The sequence below is a fragment of the Pecten maximus genome, chromosome 14, assembly GCF_902652985.1.
Source record: "Pecten maximus chromosome 14, xPecMax1.1, whole genome shotgun sequence".
In the NCBI taxonomy this organism is placed as follows: Eukaryota; Metazoa; Mollusca; class Bivalvia; order Pectinida; family Pectinidae; genus Pecten; species Pecten maximus.
This window is the reverse complement of record NC_047028.1, coordinates 12,514,183-12,536,011: the sequence shown is the minus strand read 5'-3', so window position 1 is coordinate 12,536,011 and position 21,829 is coordinate 12,514,183. Positions and strand designations below refer to the sequence as shown.

General features: G+C 42.9%; 1 protein-coding gene across 1 annotated transcript; it reads right to left on the bottom strand.

Annotated features, from left to right (window-relative positions):
* Positions 1–874: 874 nt before the first annotated feature.
* Positions 875–19,492, bottom strand: LOC117342191. Its single transcript, XM_033904243.1, has 8 exons — positions 19,382–19,492; positions 17,672–17,790; positions 16,992–17,049; positions 15,633–15,697; positions 15,153–15,258; positions 14,672–14,790; positions 4,156–4,292; positions 875–3,900 (listed from the first exon to the last, which is right to left on the bottom strand). Exons 1-8 carry the CDS (start codon positions 19,440–19,442, stop codon positions 3,798–3,800), a joined length of 768 nt encoding a protein of 255 aa, XP_033760134.1. The 5' UTR covers positions 19,443–19,492; the 3' UTR covers positions 875–3,797.
* Positions 19,493–21,829: the final 2,337 nt, after the last annotated feature.

The window sequence follows — 21,829 nt, the reverse complement described above, 5'->3', positions numbered from 1 at the left end:
AGAATATTGTACTCTACATGAAACATGCAGACCACACAAGGTTTCGTGTACCAGGTTTATGAGACTTGCAGACCACACAAGGTTTCGTGTACCAGGTTTACGAGACCTGCTTTATAAATGAGACTACCTTATTATACACAACATCCTAATATTATCTCTCCCCTACACAACATCCTAATATTATCTCTCCATACGTACATCCCAATGATATAATTCCAAAACAAACTACATGATAATGTAAAACATTGTTTACAAAGGATATTTCAGCATGATAAACAACACATAAATAAACGTCTTTTATAAATCTATCTGGCTTTGTGAATATGTTGTAGTGTACTAGAGAGATTGATGAATCTCTACTATAACACTATATGTTCTGTAGTGTAAAATGGATAGAGATTAAACAATGAGTGGTTGTTGTATATGGTATTTCTTTCACTCTCATTTAGTTATTTTTCAAAAGTTACAAAAAAAAAAAGTATTTTTCGTAACTGGAATGAAAGAAAAACCATTTACATTTTGTACAACCAAGAGTTTGTGTGACCTGTTTTTACCACAATAGAAAAGTTGTTCTGAGGATGAATTCACCTGTTTTGTGTCAGCATGTGTTTCTCCCACATCATCAATTGGGGTGTAAGGTTATGACCTAAGGTGAAATGTAACTAATCAATGTGTGAAAATATTACAATTTATTACAAATCATAACAAATAATTTACAGCAATAAATTGATAGAAATCTATATGAAAAAAAAAAATCATCACAAAACCAATTGCTTACTACTTTTTGTGTGTTATCATTTCTGTGACCACATGAAGAAACATTAAAGTGTAAGCTGATCAAAACATATTGTACCACATGATTAAAAAGTCCCGGTCAAAGGTTACTGTGTCAACCAATTAAAATGTATTGACAGTTTATTCCACATAAGATATAGACTGTATGTATACAACACTAGTTATAATTATTTCGTGTCTTAGGAGTTGTATAACACCAACCTATTGTGGTAGAAATTGCAATAAATGAATAAAATAGAAACTGTCTGGTTCAACGTTTATCTTCAATATATAATATGTAACTTTGCAATTAATCTTATACATTGGTCATAATCAATTTCATTTCCTAGATGAAGTAAAATTATTCTATTAAATAGGGGAATAATGTATAACATGTGGGCTTTGAGCAGGTTTACCTATATGATAATTATTATGGGTGTTAGAATAGTCATCTCTTACAGAGTATAGGTTTGTGTGTTAGTAATACTAACAATAACAACATTTTCCACTCGCTCCTCAATCACATCGTACAGTTCACATGTCTAAGTCCGCAAAATGCCAAATCTGCACAAACATTATTGTGCTTCATATCTTTGGAAATTAATCTTCAACCAAAATCAGAAGACGAGAAATAATTACTGGATTTCTGAATCATGATACTTGTTTTATTTAATGGAATTCATATTTTGTCACTTCTGAAGTGAGAAATAAAGTAGATTTTAAAAATCTATATAAAGTTATCTAAAACACTTTATTTTGGTATCATTTGTATAATACTTAAGTCAGTATGCTAACACTATTGTAAATTCACAGGATCTACGATATTCATTTGAAAAATATGTTACCAGTTTTCTTTGAAACAACTCTCGAGGTGAATGAATAAATTGGACAAATATCGTATATTGTTTTGTCTTCACTGTTTTACTTGTACTCGATATTGACAATTGTTTTCTGCAAACTCATTATTATTGTACCGATAATGATTACCTAACAATTTTCAACATACACACAATGCATTTCTCATTCAATATTCAAAGTAAAACAAAGTTTCATATGGTTTTTTTTCATTACACATTATATAATCTTACCGATTCATTACACATTATATAATCTTATCAATTAAAAATAATTATGTTTTTGTGAGTAAATATCGTAGATCATATGCCTTTAACACTACTGAAATGGTAAACACGTACTAGTTTTAAGAGATTCCACTCAAATTTGTTTATAAAACAATTGTGACACCATAAAAAATTAACATGCATGTATATATTATCTTACATGAGCCTATAATTGACATAAACTGGATTTCACTAAATAAACATTAATATTTTTAGTGCTTCAGTGAAAATTGTTGGATTAAAGTGGTTCTCCTTAAAAAAAACATGAGATTCAATAAAATATGTGACCTAGCACTTTCTTCTATACATCATAAAAAACAATACAACTGAAATGTACTAGCTATATGTAATTACAATCATACTTCTAGATATCTGATCGAGATATGAACACATGACAAACACACACACTGGATGTTATTTGCAAATAAGATCAAAACATTTTTTAAATGTTAGTCTTACTACAAGAATCTTAATTTGTCCTGTGTGACGACTTGGTTGATTGTCTTTGTTAAGCGACTTACCCTATTACTAACTTTCATCTCAAATGGCGGTGTGATGGTGATGTACTTATTTATGAGACATTGATTCATCAATGGTTGTGACATATTTGCTCTTAATTATGACATATTTGTCCTAAATTATGAGATATTTGTCCTAAATTATGAGCTATTTGTCCTAAATTATAAGATATCTGTCCTTGATTGTGAGATATTTGTCCTAAATTATAAGATATCTGTCCTAAATTATGAGATATTTGTCCTAAATTATGAGATATTTGTCCTAAATTATAAGATATTTGTCCTAAATTATGACATATTTGTCCTAAATTATGAGATATTTGTCCTAAATTATAAGATATCTGTCCTAAATTATGAGATATTTGTCCTAAATTATGAGATATTTGTCCTAAATTATGAGATATTTGTCCTAAATTATAAGATATCTGTCCTTGATTGTGAGATATTTGTCCTAAATTATAAGATATCTGTCCTAAATTATGAGATATTTGTCCTAAATTATGAGATATTTGTCCTAAATTATAAGATATCTGTCCTAAATTATGAGATATTTGTCCTAAATTATGAGATATTTGTCCTAAATTATAAGATATCTGTCCTTGATTGTGAGATATTTGTCCTAAATTATAAGATATCTGTCCTTAATTGACAGATATTTGTCCTTGATTATGAGATTTTATTCCGCCGCACTTGTGAGATCTTCTTCCTTCGTTAAGGAATATTTTCCCTTAGTTATGAGATATTTATTAATGGCTGTAAGATATTATCTCTCCATGATTAGAAGATTTCATTCCATGGTTGTGAGATTATGTTAGATTTTATTCCATGGTTGTGAGATAATATATATATATATCTGTCCCTGACCAGGAGATTTCAGTTCATGGCAGCGAGATATCCCACAGTATTGATCACTCTCTTGGACATGACAATAACAGAAATTCTAAACATGACATTAACAGGAGTCCCTGACATGATAATAACAGGAATCCCTAACATGACAATAACACAAATCCTAGCCATAGCAATAACAGTCATATTTCACATGACAAAAACAGGAATTCTTCACAGACAATAACAGGAATCTCTGACATGACAATAACAGGAATCATACACATAATAATTATGATTATCTTTCACATTACCAAAACAAGAATCCTTGACATGAAATTAACAGGAATCCCTGATGTGACAATAACAGGAATTTATATTCACCTGATGATAACAGCAGTCTTTGACATGATATTTAGCTTCAAAATAAATTACAGAATCCTGTTCTAGTTTACTATATACTAGGAATACTATCGATAATGTACATAAAGGTTTTCAAAAATATTTAATTTAGTAACTAGATTATATTTTACAGAGAAATGAAACTTGGAATGATTCATGTCTGCTGAAGAGCTAGGCAGGGTTGGACCATTTCCTGAGTGAGTTCTGTGGGGAACGATGTTAATGTCTGCACAACACTACATGTTAGATTTATCAACCTGAAAAAGTAAACGAGACATGTTATTCTTTGTTAAGCTGTGTAATACATACCCGGTAAATCAGTGTGTTTAAGATGTAATATGTACTTGTAATCCAATTTCCACAGTAATACAGCAAAACAATTCATTTTTGCATAAAAAAATAATATAATTATTGTTCCCAGACCTCAAAGCCGATATTTTTTTCTGTATTGATATGGGGTTATTTTATTAATCTTTTAAATACATCAACTTTTATCCACTTGATATACCAACCATTGTTTGTGCTCGTTACTCAGCAACCTGGCCCCATCTCCACCCTCATTCAGAGTGGTCTTCACCACTTTGAAATTATCCTCTATGCTTTTTTTATAGGTCTCCATACAGGCCGCATCTAATGATGTCACAGATTGCTGAAAAAAAAAAAAAAAAAAATGATTTAATCTTACATAATATGTATAAGATTTACCATACTAACAGAACAGGATATTAGTAGTTTAAATGTTTTCAAACAATAACTTCTCAAAGATAGCTTATAGGATGACATGGAGGGAGAATGAAACCACAGACAGGGAGGGATGTGGTGGAGGGAGAATGATACCACAGACAGGAAGGGATGAGGTGGAGAATGATAACACAGACAGGGAGGGATGAGGTGGAGAATGATACCACAGACAGGGAGGGATGAGGTGGAGGGAGAATGATACCACAGACAGGGAGGGATGAGGTGGGGGGAGAATGATAACACAGACAGGGAGGGATGAGGTGGAGGGAGAATGATACCACAGACAGGGAGGGATGAGGTGGAGGGAGAATGATACCACAGACAGGGAGGGATGAGGTGGAGGGACAATGATAACACAGACAGGGAGGGATGAGGTGGAGAATGATATCACAGACAGGGAGGGATGAGGTGGAGGGAGAATGATAACATAGACAGGGAAGGATTAGGTGGAGGGAGAATGATAACACAGACAGGGAGGGATGAGGTGGAGAATGATATCACAGACAGGGAGGGATGAGGTGTAGGGAGAATGATAACACAGTCAGGGAGGGATGAGGTGGAGGGAGAATGATATCACAGACAGGGAGGGATGAGGTAGAGGGAGAATGATACCACAGACAGGGAGGGATGAGGTGTAGGGAGAATGATAACACAGTCAGGGAGGGATGAGGTGGAGGGAGAATGATAACACAGACAGGGAGGGATGAGGTGGAGGGAGAATGATACCACAGACAGGGAGGGATGAGTTGGAGGGAGAATGATATCACAGACAGGGAGGGATGAGGTGGAGGGAGAATGATATCACAGACAGGGAGGGATGAGGTGGAGAATGATAACACAGACAGGGAGGGATGAGGTGGAGAATGATACCACAGACAGGGAGTGATGAGGTGGAGGGAGAATGATACCACAGACAGGGAGGGATGAGGTGGAGAATGATAACACAGACAGGGAGGGATGAGGTGGAGGGAGAATGATATCACAGACAGGGAGGGATGAGGTGGAGGGAGAATGATACCACAGACAGGGAGGGATGAGGTGGAGGGAGAATGATACCACAGACAGGGAGGGATGGGGTGGAGGGAGAATGATATCACAGACAGGGAGGGATGAGGTGGAGGGACAATGATACCACAGACAGGGAGGGATGAGGTGGAGGGAGAATGATATCACAGACGGGGAGGGATGAGGTGGAGGGAGAATGATATCACAGACGGGGAGGGATGAGGTGGAGGGAGAATGATATCACAGACAGGGAGGGATGAGGTGGAGGGAGAATGATACCACAGACAGGGAGGGATTAGGTGGAGGGAGAATGATACCACAGACAGGGAGGGATGAGGTGGAGGGAGAATGATACCACAGACAGGGAGGGATGAGGTGGAGGGAGAATGATACCACAGACAGGGAGGGATGAGGTGGAGGGAGAATGATAACACAGACAGGGAGGGATGAGGTGGAGAATGATACCACAGACAGGGAGGGATGAGGTGGAGGGAGAATGATATCACAGACAGGGAGGGATGAGATGGAGGGACAATGGTATCACAGACAGGGAGGGATGAGGTGGAGGGACAATGGTATCACAGACAGGGAGGGATGAGGTGGAGGGAGAATGATATCACAGACAGGGAGGGATGAGGTGGAGGGAGAATGATACCACAGACAGGGAGGGATGAGGTGGAGGGAGAATGATATCACAGACGGGGAGGGATGAGGTGGAGGGAGAATGATATCACAGACAGGGAGGGATGAGGTGGAGGGAGAATGATACCACAGACAGGGAGGATGAGGTGGAGGGAGAATGATAACACAGTCAGGGAGGGATGAGGTGGAGGGAGAATGATATCACAGACAGGGAGGGATGAGTTGGAGAGAGAATGATACCACAGACAGGGAGGGATGAGGTGGAGGGAGAATGATATCACAGACAGGGAGGGATGAGGTGGAGGGAGAATGATACCACAGACAGGGAGGGATGAGGTGGAGGGAGAATGATATCACAGACAGGGAGGGATGAGGTGGAGGGAGAATGATATCACAGACAGGGAGGGATGAGGTGGAGAGAGAATGATATCACAGACAGGGAGGGATGAGGTGGAGGGAGAATGATAACACAGACAGGGAGGGATGAGGTGGAGAATGATACCACAGACAGGGAGGGATGAGGTGGAGGGAGAATGATATCACAGACAGGGAGGGATGAGATGGAGGGACAATGGTATCACAGACAGGGAGGGATGAGGTGGAGGGACAATGGTATCACAGACAGGGAGGGATGAGGTGGAGGGAGAATGATACCACAGACAGGGAGGGATGAGGTGGAGAATGATACCACAGACAGGGAGGGATGAGGTGGAGGGAGAATGATATCACAGATGGGGAGGGATGAGGTGGGGGGAGAATGATACCACAGACAGGGAGGGATGAGGCGGAGAGAGAATGATACCACAGACAGGGAGGGATGAGGTGGAGAGAGAATGATACCACAGACAGGGAGGGATGAGGTGGAGAATGATAACACAGACAGGGAGGGATGAGGTGGAGGGAGAATGATACCACCGACGGGGAGGGATGAGGTGGAGGGAGAATGATACCACAGACAGGGAGGGATGAGGTGGAGAGAGAATGATATCACAGACAGGGAGGGATGAGGTGGAGAGAGAATGATACCACAGACAGGGAGGGATGAGGTGGAGAGAGAATGATACCACAGACAGGGAGGGATGAGGTGGAGAGAGAATGATACCACAGACAGGGAGGGATGAGGTGGAGAGAGAATGATATCACAGACAGGGAGGGATGAGGTGGAGGGAGAATGATACCACAGACAGAGAGGGATGAGGTGGAGACAGAATGATATCACAGACAGGGAGGGATGAGGTGGAGGGACAATGATACCACAGACAGGGAGGGATGGGGTGGAGGGAGAATGATACCACAGACAGGGAGGGATGAGGTGGAGAGAGAATGATACCACAGACAGGGAGGGATGAGTTGGACAGAGAATGATATCACAGATAGGGAGGGATGAGGTGGAGGGAGAATGATACCACAGACAGGGAGGGATGAGGTGGAGAATGATACCACAGACAGGGAGGGATGAGGTGGAGGGAGAATGATACCACAGACAGGGAGGGATGAGGTGGAGAATGATAATACAGACAGGGAGGGATGAGGTGGAGGGAGAATGATATTACAGACAGGGAGGGATGAGGTGGAGGGAGAATGATACCACAGACAGGGAGGGATGAGTTGGAGGGAGAATGATATCACAGACAGGGAGGGATGAGGTGGAGGGAGAATGATATCACAGACAGGGAGGGATGAGGTGGAGAATGATAACACAGACAGGGAGGGATGAGGTGGAGAATGATACCACAGACAGGGAGTGATGAGGTGGAGGGAGAATGATACCACAGACAGGGAGGGATGAGGTGGAGAATGATAACACAGACAGGGAGGGATGAGGTGGAGGGAGAATGATATCACAGACAGGGAGGGATGAGGTGGAGGGAGAATGATACCACAGACAGGGAGGGATGAGTTGGAGGGAGAATGATACCACAGACAGGGAGGGATGGGGTGGAGGGAGAATGATATCACAGACAGGGAGGGATGAGGTGGAGGGACAATGATACCACAGACAGGGAGGGATGAGGTGGAGGGAGAATGATATCACAGACGGGGAGGGATGAGGTGGAGGGAGAATGATATCACAGACGGGGAGGGATGAGGTGGAGGGAGAATGATATCACAGACAGGGAGGGATGAGGTGGAGGGAGAATGATACCACAGACAGGGAGGGATTAGGTGGAGGGAGAATGATACCACAGACAAGGAGGGATGAGGTGGAGGGAGAATGATACCACAGACAGGGAGGGATGAGGTGGAGGGAGAATGATACCACAGACAGGGAGGGATGAGGTGGAGGGAGAATGATAACACAGACAGGGAGGGATGAGGTGGAGAATGATACCACAGACAGGGAGGGATGAGGTGGAGGGAGAATGATATCACAGACAGGGAGGGATGAGATGGAGGGACAATGGTATCACAGACAGGGAGGGATGAGGTGGAGGGACAATGGTATCACAGACAGGGAGGGATGAGGTGGAGGGAGAATGATATCACAGACAGGGAGGGATGAGGTGGAGGGAGAATGATACCACAGACAGGGAGGGATGAGGTGGAGGGAGAATGATATCACAGACGGGGAGGGATGAGGTGGAGGGAGAATGATATCACAGACAGGGAGGGATGAGGTGGAGGGAGAATGATACCACAGACAGGGAGGGATGAGGTGGAGGGAGAATGATATCACAGACGGGGAGGGATGAGGTGGAGGGAGAATGATATCACAGACAGGGAGGGATGAGGTGGAGGGAGAATGATACCACAGACAGGGAGGGATGAGGTGGAGGGAGAATGATACCACAGACAGGGAGGGATGAGGTGGAGGGAGAATGGTATCACAGACAGGGAGGGATTAGGTGGAGGGAGAATGATACCACAGACAGGGAGGGATGAGGTGGAGGGAGAATGATACCACAGACAGGGAGGGATGAGGTGGAGGGAGAATGATACCACAGACAGGGAGGGATGAGGTGGAGGGAGAATGATATCACAGACAGGGAGGGATGAGGTGGAGAGAGAATGATATCACAGACAGGGAGGGATGAGGTGGAGGGAGAATGATAACACAGACAGGGAGGGATGAGGTGGAGAATGATACCACAGACAGGGAGGGATGAGGTGGAGGGAGAATGATATCACAGACAGGGAGGGATGAGATGGAGAGACAATGGTATCACAGACAGGGAGGGATGAGGTGGAGGGACAATGGTATCACAGACAGGGAGGGATGAGGTGGAGGGAGAATGATACCACAGACAGGGAGGGATGAGGTGGAGAATGATACCACAGACAGGGAGGGATGAGGTGGAGGGAGAATGATATCACAGATGGGGAGGGATGAGGTGGGGGGAGAATGATACCACAGACAGGGAGGGATGAGGCGGAGAGAGAATGATACCACAGACAGGGAGGGATGAGGTGGAGAGAGAATGATACCACAGACAGGGAGGGATGAGGTGGAGAATGATAACACAGACAGGGAGGGATGAGGTGGAGGGAGAATGATACCACCGACGGGGAGGGATGAGGTGGAGGGAGAATGATACCACAGACAGGGAGGGATGAGGTGGAGAGAGAATGATATCACAGACAGGGAGGGATGAGGTGGAGAGAGAATGATACCACAGACAGGGAGGGATGAGGTGGAGAGAGAATGATACCACAGACAGGGAGGGATGAGGTGGAGAGAGAATGATACCACAGACAGGGAGGGATGAGGTGGAGAGAGAATGATATCACAGACAGGGAGGGATGAGGTGGAGGGAGAATGATACCACAGACAGAGAGGGATGAGGTGGAGACAGAATGATATCACAGACAGGGAGGGATGAGGTGGAGGGACAATGATACCACAGACAGGGAGGGATGGGGTGGAGGGAGAATGATACCACAGACAGGGAGGGATGAGGTGGAGAGAGAATGATACCACAGACAGGGAGGGATGAGTTGGACAGAGAATGATATCACAGATAGGGAGGGATGAGGTGGAGGGAGAATGATACCACAGACAGGGAGGGATGAGGTGGAGAATGATACCACAGACAGGGAGGGATGAGGTGGAGGGAGAATGATACCACAGACAGGGAGGGATGAGGTGGAGAATGATAATACAGACAGGGAGGGATGAGGTGGAGGAGAATGATATTACAGACAGGGAGGGATGAGGTGGAGGGAGAATGATAACACAGACAGGGAGGGATGAGGTGGAGAGAGAATGATACCACAGACAGGGAGGGATGAGGTGGAGGGAGAATGATATCACAGACAGGGAGGAATTAGGTGGAGGGAGAATGATACCACAGATAGGGAGGGATGAGGTGGAGGGAGAATCATATCACAGACAGGGAGGGATGAGGTGGAGAATGATACCACAGACAGGGAGGGATGAGGTGGAGAATGATACCACAGACAGGGAGGGATGAGGTGGAGGGACAATGATACCACAGACAGGGAGGGATGGGGTGGAGAGAGAATGATACCACAGACAGGGAGGGATGAGGTGGAGAATGATACCACAGACAGGGAGGGATGAGGTGGAGGGAGAATGATACCACAGACAGGGAGGGATGAGGTGGAGGGAGAATGATATCACAGACAGGGAGGGATGAGGTGGAGGGAGAATGATAACACAGACAGGGAGGGATGAGGTGGAGAATGATACCACAGACAGGGAGGGATGAGGTGGAGGGAGAATCATATCACAGACAGGGAGGGATGAGGTGGAGGGAGAATCATATCACAGACAGGGAGGGATGAGGTGGAGGGAGAATGCACAGACAGGGAGGGATGAGGTGGAGGGAGAATGATACCACAGACAGGGAGGGATGAGGTGGAGGGAGAATGATACCACAGACTGGGAGGGATGAGGTGGAGGGAGAATGATATCACAGACAGGGAGGGATGAGGTGGAGGGAGAATGATATCACAGACAGGGAGGGATGAGGTTGAGGGAGAATGATACCACAGACAGGGAGGGATGAGATGGAGAGAGAATGATACCACAGACAGGGAGGGATGGGGTGGAGGGAGAATGATACCACAGACAGGGAGGGATGAGGTGGAGGGAGAATGATATCACAGACAGGGAGGGATGAGGTGGAGGGAGAATGATATCACAGACAGGGAGGGATGAGGTGGAGAATGATATCACAGACAGGGAGGGATGAGGTGGAGAATGATATCACAGACAGGGAGGGATGAGGTGGAGAATGATAACACAGACAGGGAGGGATGAGGTGGAGAATGATAACACAGACAGGGAGGGATGAGGTGGAGAATGATAACACAGACAGGGAGGGATGAGGTGGAGGGAGAATGATATCACAGACAGGGAGGGATGAGGTGGAGGGAGAATGATATCACAGACAGGGAGGGATGAGGTGGAGGGAGAATGATAACACAGACAGGGAGGGATGAGGTGGAGAGAGAATGACACCACAGACAGGGGGGATGAGGTGGAGGGAGAATGATACCACAGACAGGGAAGGATGAGGTGGAGGGAAAATGGTATCACAGACAGGGAGGAATGAGGTGGAGAATGATACCACAGACAGGGAGGGATGAGGTGGAGAATGATACCACAGACAGGGAGGGATGAGGTGGAGGGACAATGATACCACAGACAGGGAGGGATGAGGTGGAGAGAGAATGATACCACAGACAGGGAGGGATGAGGTGGAGGGAGAATGATATCACAGACAGGGAGGGATGATATGGAGAATGATACCACAGACAGGGAGGGATGAGGTGGAGAATGATACCACAGACAGGGAGGGATGAGGTGGAGGGAGAATGATACCACAGACAGGGAGGGATGAGGTGGAGGGAGAATGATATCACAGACAGGGAGGAATTAGGTGGAGGGAGAATGATACCACAGATAGGGAGGGATGAGGTGGAGGGAGAATCATATCACAGACAGGGAGGGATGAGGTGGAGAATGATACCACAGACAGGGAGGGATGAGGTGGAGAATGATACCACAGACAGGGAGGGATGAGGTGGAGGGACAATGATACCACAGACAGGGAGGGATGGGGTGGAGAGAGAATGATACCACAGACAGGGAGGGATGAGGTGGAGAATGATACCACAGACAGGGAGGGATGAGGTGGAGGGAGAATGATACCACAGACAGGGAGGGATGAGGTGGAGGGAGAATGATATCACAGACAGGGAGGGGATGAGGTGGAGGGGAGAATGATAACACAGACAGGGAGGGATGAGGTGGAGAATGATACCCACAGACAGGGAGGGATGAGGTGGATGGAGAATCATATCACAGACAGGGAGGGATGAGGGGGAGGGAGAATCATATCACAGACAGGGAGGGATGAGGTGGAGGGAGAATGCACAGACAGGGAGGGATGAGGTGGAGGGAGAATGATACCACAGACAGGGAGGGATGAGGTGGAGGGAGAATGATACCACAGACAGGGAGGGATGAGGTGGAGGGAGAATGATATCACAGACAGGGAGGGATGAGGTGGAGGGAGAATGATATCACAGACAGGGAGGGATGAGGTTGAGGGAGAATGATACCCACAGACAGGGAGGGATGGGGTGGAGAGAGAATGATACCACAGACAGGGAGGGATGGGGGTGGAGGGAGAATGATACCACAGACAGGGAGGGATGAGGTGGAGGGAGAATGATATCACAGACAGGGAGGGATGAGGTGGAGGGAGAATGATATCACAGACAGGGAGGGATGAGGTGGAGAATGATATCACAGACAGGGAGGGATGAGGTGGAGAATGATATCACAGACAGGGAGGGATGAGGTGGAGAATGATAACACAGACAGGGAGGGATGAGGTGGAGAATGATAACACAGACAGGGAGGGATGAGGTGGAGAATGATAACACAGACAGGGAGGGATGAGGTGGAGGGAGAATGATATCACAGACAGGGAGGGATGAGGTGGAGGGAGAATGATATCACAGACAGGGAGGGATGAGGTGGAGGGAGAATGATAACACAGACAGGGAGGGATGAGGTGGAGAGAGAATGACACCACAGACAGGGGGGATGAGGTGGAGGGAGAATGATACCACAGACAGGGAAGGATGAGGTGGAGGGAAAATGGTATCACAGACAGGGAGGAATGAGGTGGAGAATGATACCACAGACAGGGAGGGATGAGGTGGAGAATGATACCACAGACAGGGAGGGATGAGGTGGAGGGAGAATGATACCACAGACAGGGAGGGATGAGGTGGAGAGAGAATGATACCACAGACAGGGAGGGATGAGGTGGAGGGAGAAGAACACAGAAAAGGGAGGGGAAAATGGAAATGATCCACAGACAGGGAGGGATAGGTGGGAATGATCCACAACAGGAGGTAGGGGGAGGGGGAATGATACCACAGACGGGAGGTAGGGGGAGGGAAATGTTCCAGAAGGAGGATAGGTGGGGGGAGATATAAAACAGAAGGAGGGGGTAGGTGGAGAAGATCCCCACAGGGGAGAATGATATCACAGACATGGAGGAGGGAGGGCTGAGGGTGGAGGGAGAAATGGATACCACCGAGACGAGGGAGGGATGAGGGGGAGGGAGAGATGATATCACAGGACAGGTAGTGGATGAGGTGGAGGGAGAATGCTAACAAGACAGGAGGGGATGAGGATGGATGGACAATGATACCACAGACAGGGAGGGATGGAGGTGGAGGAGAATGATACACAGACAGGGGAGGTGATGAGTGGTGGAGAATGGAATATCCACAGACAGGGAGGGAGGAAGGAGAGGGAGAATGATATCACAGATAGGGAGGGATGAGGTGGAGGGAGAATGATAACACAGACAGGAAGGGATGAGGTGGAGGGAGAATGATACCACAGACAGGGAGGGATGAGGTGGAGAGAGAATTATACCACAGACAGGGAAGGATGAGGTGGAGGGAGAATGATACCACAGACAGGGAGGGATGAGGTGGAGGGAGAATGATAACACAGACAGGGAGGGATGAGGTGGAGGGAGAATGATATCACAGACAGGGAGGGATGAGGTGGAGAATGATATCACAGACAGGGAGGGATGAGGTGGAGGGAGAATGATATCACAGATAGGGAGGGATGAGGTGGAGGGAGAATGATAACACAGACAGGGAGGGATGAGGTGGAGGGAGAATGATACCACAGACAGGGAGGGATGAGGTGGAGAGAGAATGATACCACAGACAGGGAGGGATGAGGTGGAGGGAGAATGATACCACAGACAGGGAAGGATGAGGTGGAGGGAGAACGGTATCACAGACAGGGAGGAATGAGGTGGAGAATGATACCACAGACAGGGAGGGATGAGGTGGAGAATGATACCACAGACAGGGAGGGATGAGGTGGAGGGACAATGATACCACAGACAGGGAGGGATGAGGTGCAGGGAGAATGATACCACAGACAGGGAGGGATGAGGTGGATGGAGAATGATATAAAAACACAGATACAAGTGATTTTCTACAGATTTAAGGTATAAAATGAATCACAGATGTATATAAACACACTTGACTTTCTGACTGGTGATGAATAATCATTTGAGATGCATGGATGGAGAATATAAAATAGGACACAGGAGAAACCTGATGTTCCAGGCGGTAAATAACCATATCTGAAAAACCCCTGTATTTATCAACTGATGAAATACTTACATACAGAATGGCCAGCTGATGGGCGATGTACTTATGATCAGAAAGGTTGTGTAAGTCTGAGTTAATCTGCATGGAGAGTGAGAGGAGCTGGTTGATACAGGCTAACTCCTGGTAGTAACCTGGAATCACATACAAAAGTTAACACTGAACTAACTAAAAGTAATAATGATGTCGATTTTCATGTTACCATGGCGATGATCAATGATCAGAAATATCTTTTTACACTGGTAATGTCCATCAACATAAATTACTATAACGTCTATTGGAAAACAAAAGTAGATTTCTAATCTTTATTTGAAGATTTGTACATAATTTAATTATCATACATGTAATACTTAATTGAGAATATTAGATACTTAATATTTTTTATTTACTATGACCATGTTCAACAATGAGTGTTTGATAAATACTTTTTTACTAATCAAAGGAATGTTCATATTAAGATGAAGTTTATTTTAGTAAATGACTAAATTGTACTAACCATCCAAGCCTGTTTTCTTATCTAGTAGATTAAGTCCATCAGGTTTAGAAAGGAAGGTTGCAGCCCTCGGGAATACCCTATCCAATCCTCGCCATACAATGTATTGCTGTACAGCAAGCAATTTGATATGAATGATTCAGAATTCCATAAATGGAAGTTTTCATTTTATAATATTTGATTCTCTAAAGTTGTTCTGTGAATAGAAATATACTGTCTACTAAAGTTATTTTTATTCATTTACAATTATTGTATTCACTTTTTATTTATTTATTTATTTATTTTATTTATTTTCATTTATTTATTTATCTATTAATGTTGTCCAATTTGTAGTACAATATAATCGTTATCATTGTAAGCACAGTGATGTCACAATGATCTTGTCAATAATTTAAAAACTTTTCAAGGAATAAAATGTTTTCAGTTTTTACATTACAGATGTAAATTATGTAAACAAAACAAAATTTTCCAAAAAACACATACCCCAAGGCTCATGTCCTGTTTCTGTTTTAGGAGCAGTTGCTTCATCCGATCATGGACAACCGTTGCTGAAAAATATTTGATGAATCAGATTTGGTTCACCCAATGTGAGTCATTCTCTTCAAATTAAGCAGAGTATCCTGAATAACTGTACAGGAATTTCTAGTTTCTAAACAATGCTTGCACACATGTATATACCTAAGCTAATTAAGATGCATGCATGTAGTCACTAGAAATCATATTTTGGCATTTTATTGAACATTATTGAAAGATATTTTATTTTTTCTTGATTTTTTGGAAACAAAAATGTTAACATGAACAAGATGCCACAGAACAAAATACCATTACGTTTAATACAGCTATGAATGCAATGGCCTGTTTATTGATCGATGATATCATCAGAACAACTTTGCATTATTAGCATGGACATTTAATTTGTATATTGTTAATATTGATTAAAAAATTACATTAAACAATATCATGTAAATATTAAAAATTGTTTTTCTATCATTACAAATGTCAATAATGAAAGAACATGGCAGAAAATGGTAAATATAAGCAATTCACTGCTTTGACATGAATGGTTTGTTTGGTTTTTGTTTAACTATTACATCCTATCAACAGCTATGGTAATTTTAAGGACATCCTCCCCTGACTGGCTGTATGTCAATTACATGCATATAGTGTATCAGCCAGTGTCCTCTGGTCTTGACACCATGTATAACTTGGGTTGTACTGTATGTACGTTTTGGGAGGCTGTGGTATATCTGTATTTGTCTTCTTATGATAGTGTAGTGCTACCTCACTGAAGCATACTGCTGAAGACATCCTGCAGGGCACCTCACCCAGTCACATTATACTGACAACAGCCAGGCCAGTTGTCAAGACTCCTAAAATGCTGAGCATTAAGCAGGAGTTGCTGCTACATTTTTATAGACTTTGAGCCTTCCTCAAATGGGTGAATGCTCAAATAATTGCTAAATTTGAGGCAAAGTCAAGGGAGACATTAGGATGAAGAAAGTTGCTTAGAGAGAAAAAAAATCCCAAATTAGTCGCCTGTTACAATCATGCATTTGGGGTACTCCAACAATGTTAGAGGTTTAACACGGCGAGATACTTTTGACAGGCGCCGTGTAACGCAGTCGGCAAAATAATATCCGATAGAAAAAGAGCCGACCAGCGGCCTCTTATGTTATAGGAGTAGCAATTGGCGCAGCAGGTACAATTCTTACACCCTACCTGCAGTACAGGATATGTATGACCAACATGTGTACAAATACTAACACAAAAGAGATTCTGTGTCTGCCAACTTTCAGAATTATGAAGCCTACACAATGGTACACCATTAGAATTGTATCCTACCTTTGTCCAGGAATGCCCCACTCACTTTTCCATGCTCCGTTGTTTTCTTTCTTTGTTGCTAAAATCAGATACATAATAAAAAAAATGTATATTGCTATAAATTCCTCACATAAAATGATAAGATAAAAATGATCAATGATATGTGGGAGTTTTATATATCGCTATTATATTATATCACAGCAACATAGCCATCTCAAAGCTATTCATATACACAGATTATGCATTCTTCTATTCTTAGTCTGTTTTCCATGTGATACTCCCTTCATCCCTCTTCACTACTATTTTGTATCTTTATATGTATCCAGAATTATAGTTTTTATATGGAGTGCCAGTATATAGGATAAACAAGACCAGGGCATCCAGTGAACCCTTGAGAATATGTTTTATCTCCAAAAAAAGAGACTACTCTTCAGATTGAAAGGTTTGGTTTTCGCCAAAAACGACTTGCCTGTCAGAAAACTGTCAATGTTTTGAAGTGCGAGCTGTGAATATCCTTTTTTCTTCCCATTTTTTAGAATTAACTGTAATGCAAATGCCTTAATCCAATATATCCTATATAAGTTTTCACATTTTGACATTCAGATTTCTGAAAAATATTAATTTAACTTCTGAAATTGCTAAACATCAATAACTGGATGCCTTAAAGACATTGTTAATTGTAACAGGGAAAATTTCCTCACATCTCGTAGTTCCTTCTTGCACAGCACATCCAACTGAGAACAAAGCGACATCATCTCTATTTCTATGTCCCTTGGAGTTGCCTCCCCTCCTGCAAGTGGTTCATGTAATCTGACATCAACTGTTGACAAAAAAAAAACAGGACTGGGACTCATATTTCTTAAGATTAGTAGTAAACAAAATCTAAACATAAAAAAATTGTGACAAGTTGGTATGGTCACTGATTATGGCTCATTTTACTTTGTTGTTCTGATATACTTAAAGTGTGTCGTGACTGATTTTTGTTATGGTTACTATAGCTATAGTTGTTAAAGTTGTAACATAAAGTATTGTGAAGGAATTACGTGAAAATATTGTATCGTTTTTGTGATATGCACAAATTCATGAAATGCACATGTGTACATGTATGTGAATGTCGCTCGTCGTATATAGCTGACCTATCAAGCTGTGACATCACAAGTGTGTAATATCTGCCATATTGTATATAACAAATAACACAGACAAAGCATGAGATCAAATATAACCATGTAATGCAGTGCGATATTACTGTATTTTAATATTTGGCATTGAAGTATATGTTGCACTGAACACCTTGGTTGTTGGAATAATATTTTTATGCAAAATAATGAATAGATGATGGAAAAATTACTGGACAATATTGAGAGTACATCAGGTCGATAACAAGAGACAATTAGCAATTAGTCGGTATGTATACGTTTCTCACATCTGTTATAATATAAGACTACATATTTCCATAATCTGGATTTTCAGATCACACATTGCAAGCATTATATAAGTTAGACCTACTCGAGAAATGCATGTTTTACTTACTTAGACATGAGCTAGTATAAAAGTACATAATATTTACGTATACATGTACAATTTCGTTGTTAAACATATAAGTACATATCGTATACTTGACAGGGGAATTTAAAATCAATAGTGGTAGAGTCATGTCTGTATGAAAATATGTGTGTCAATTACAGTATAGTTAATTATTTTGATATGCCTCTTTGCCTGACATTGGCCTTTGACACTGTTTGAGGTTTTGACCATGCCGTCAATTCTACCTGTAGGTAACGGTAAACCTGACCAGTCTTCGAACGGGACTAGTGCTGCTAGTAGTGCATGAAGTCGAACACACTTTTTTAATTTTTAATTCTCATTCCACAATTCTACCAATTCCTCTGTTCAAGTTATAATTGAAAATATTGAGAACCAGTGTGTTGAAAGTCATAGGTACTTTCATTAAATATGGCGAGTTCAGATGCTTAATTTTAAATGTTTATAAAATAACAATCCTCGTAGTGGTCTTAAGATATCACACAGTCAATCCAATCCACAAATCTGGAACCGTACAGTAACTTTATCGGATTCCTGCAGGGCGTGCAAAATGTCCCTGGACACTCCCTGGTCACTCATTAGGTACACCGCTCTATAGCCCGAGGTTCCTCTGGCCCTGACACCACGTCTGGTGTAGAACCAGAAGTAACTCGGGCTAGGGCCGAACCTACTATCCGATAGAAAAAGAGCCGACCAGTGGCCTCTTATGTTATAGGAGTAGGGCCGAACCGCTTTATCGATTACAGTCGGACAGTAACTGCTGGACAAACGGTAGCGACATATTCCTCCCAAACATTTGTGTGCAAGGTAATCCAGATAAAGTGCTCGTTATATATGAGATGTATATAATTAGCGTATTTAGTCCTCACCTTTGAATGACGGAACATAATGCATAGGAACAACTATTGGAGGAGCATAGGCAGCCGCCATGTTGCCAGTTTTACATTAAACCGGGATCAGCCAAACTCTTTGATTGCTGGGTTTTGTAAAGGGAGCACTGGTATGACAAAGATGGATTTAATTGAAATTGCGGAATTTTGAAACATACGGATCACAATGGTATAATTGTTGTTTTCGACCAAATATATTCTATCAAATTAAATAAAACATAAGTTATGCGTGACGTCATAACAAACGTTTAGATTAAATACAATCCAGCAACATAAACAGGTGCCTGTTCGTTTATGCGGAAAAACCGGTTCGTCAGTTCTTAAATGTAATAAATTTCAAACATATATTTTGACGGACCTACAAATGTTATTGCAGGCTTAGAACAATATAAAATCTCCAGGTCTGTCTTTATTTCATAAACGAACAACATCGGCCCAACTGGTCCAACCGTTTGGACCGCAAAAAACGAATGTCCTATAGTCCGAAGGTCCATTAGTCCTTATGATAGGTCCAAAAGTCCGAATGTCAATTGGTCCTAAGGTCCAATAGTCCGAATGTCAATTAATTGGTCCTTAGGTCCAATAGTCCGAAGGCCCGATAGTGAAAATAGGCAGTATTGTAACGTGAATAAATGGTGATAAATTTGTTACAGTCTATATGTATTTGGACCTTCCCTAATGTGTATAGCACATTTTGAGACGTTTTGGGGGGCTAGATTAAAATTCGGTAAAAATGGCACCTCCGGCGTTCATTGTATGCATCGGGGTGTCATTTTTACCGAATTTTAATATAGCCCCCCCAAAACGTCTCAAAATGTGCTATACACACTAGGGAAGGTCCAAATACATGTAGACTGTAACAAATTATAAAAGTCCCTGTCTGTAAAACGTGTAATGAAATTAGTAATCGAAAGAAAAAAATCTGTGTGCCAAAAAGCGCGGGGATCAGTAGAACTGTATAATCTCAAATTGAAGTCGTGTCCTTGCCAAAAAAAAAAAGATAAAAAAAAAAGACATTTTAAGTAACAATTTCAATAAATTAGATAATTGTATAATTTTTCTACATTCTTGTAGTATTTTTCTATCATTCAATACAGTTATTATTGTATGTTTCTTAAACCCCTGTCACACCAGAGCAGCGTAAGTTACGGCGATCCCACGGCGTCCAAGAAAAATGCAGAACGCCGAGGTGCGCGTAGTACGATCGCAATCCTCGCCGCAGCAACGCAGTGACATCGCCAGTAGACGCTGTGGGATCGCATAGAACGCCGAGCGATGGCGCGACCTTTGAACATGCTCAAAACAAACGCCGTCGCTCGGTGTTCTAATAAGAGCGCAGTGAGGTCGCCTTGCTTCTGGGGACAGGTATGCCAGTAAGAAATTCGATTTTAGAGTGCCTCACAATACGATGTCTTTGTATGTACCTGAAGTATGCCAGGCCATTATTGATGAGTTCAAAGACGAGTGTAACACGAGCCACAAACCATCGCTATCATCGTGCAGGCATGTGTCATTCTATACAATTTGATGCGGATGCGTTATCCTGCCCTTGAGAATAATGACATGGACTACGAAAATGGCAACTACCAAGTCATCCCCGGTGCATGACCGACCAAGGCGAACATGTATGATGTGGACAGTATTCAAGGCAACAATCGAGACAGCACTGCGGCAAAAAAGGCAACGTACGCGAGTACCTAAAGTTGTACTTCAACTCCGAAGATGGTTCGGTTCCCTGCCAGGATAACAACGAATTGAAAGCTACCGTTACATGATATATAAAGTTATCAACAAATGAACTCTATAAAAATGAGTACAATATCTTCTTTGCTAACAAATGGCTTTTGCTTCTTTTTGGCATGTTTTCTTTCCCTGCCTTCTTCCTTCCTCTTTTTGCGGGCTAGTTTCTATTTCGAGAACAAATATACAACGGACACAGAATTCGTTTTGTTGTGCAAACGAACGTCTTCAACACGCCGTCAGCGCAGTGCGAACGCCGTGAAAGCGCAGTGAGAGCGCGGAGAAACGCCAACAAGAACTCCGTAGAGACGCTATAGAACGCCGTACGAACTCCTAAGCAACGCATTGGTCGCTGTAAGGACGCCGTGACAGGCCCTTTTTCACGAAAAATATTAGGGTTTTCTTGCTATCTCACGGCGCTCCGGAAAATTAAACAACTCCGCACAAACGCAGTGGAAACGCGGCTTGGTGTGAGAGGGGCTTTTAATAGCGCATCTGTCTGTTGGCCTATGGTAATTAGATGAGGGACACGCTGGGCCATTAATCCGCGAAGTAAGTAATTCTTCACGCCCTTGGCACTAATCGTCCGCATAGCTCTCCTCAGTTTTATTGACCCCTGTTAGAGAGGTATTAATCGCCTTTCAATCCCGTTATTTACTGCAGATGGGTACACTATCTGGGGGTTCC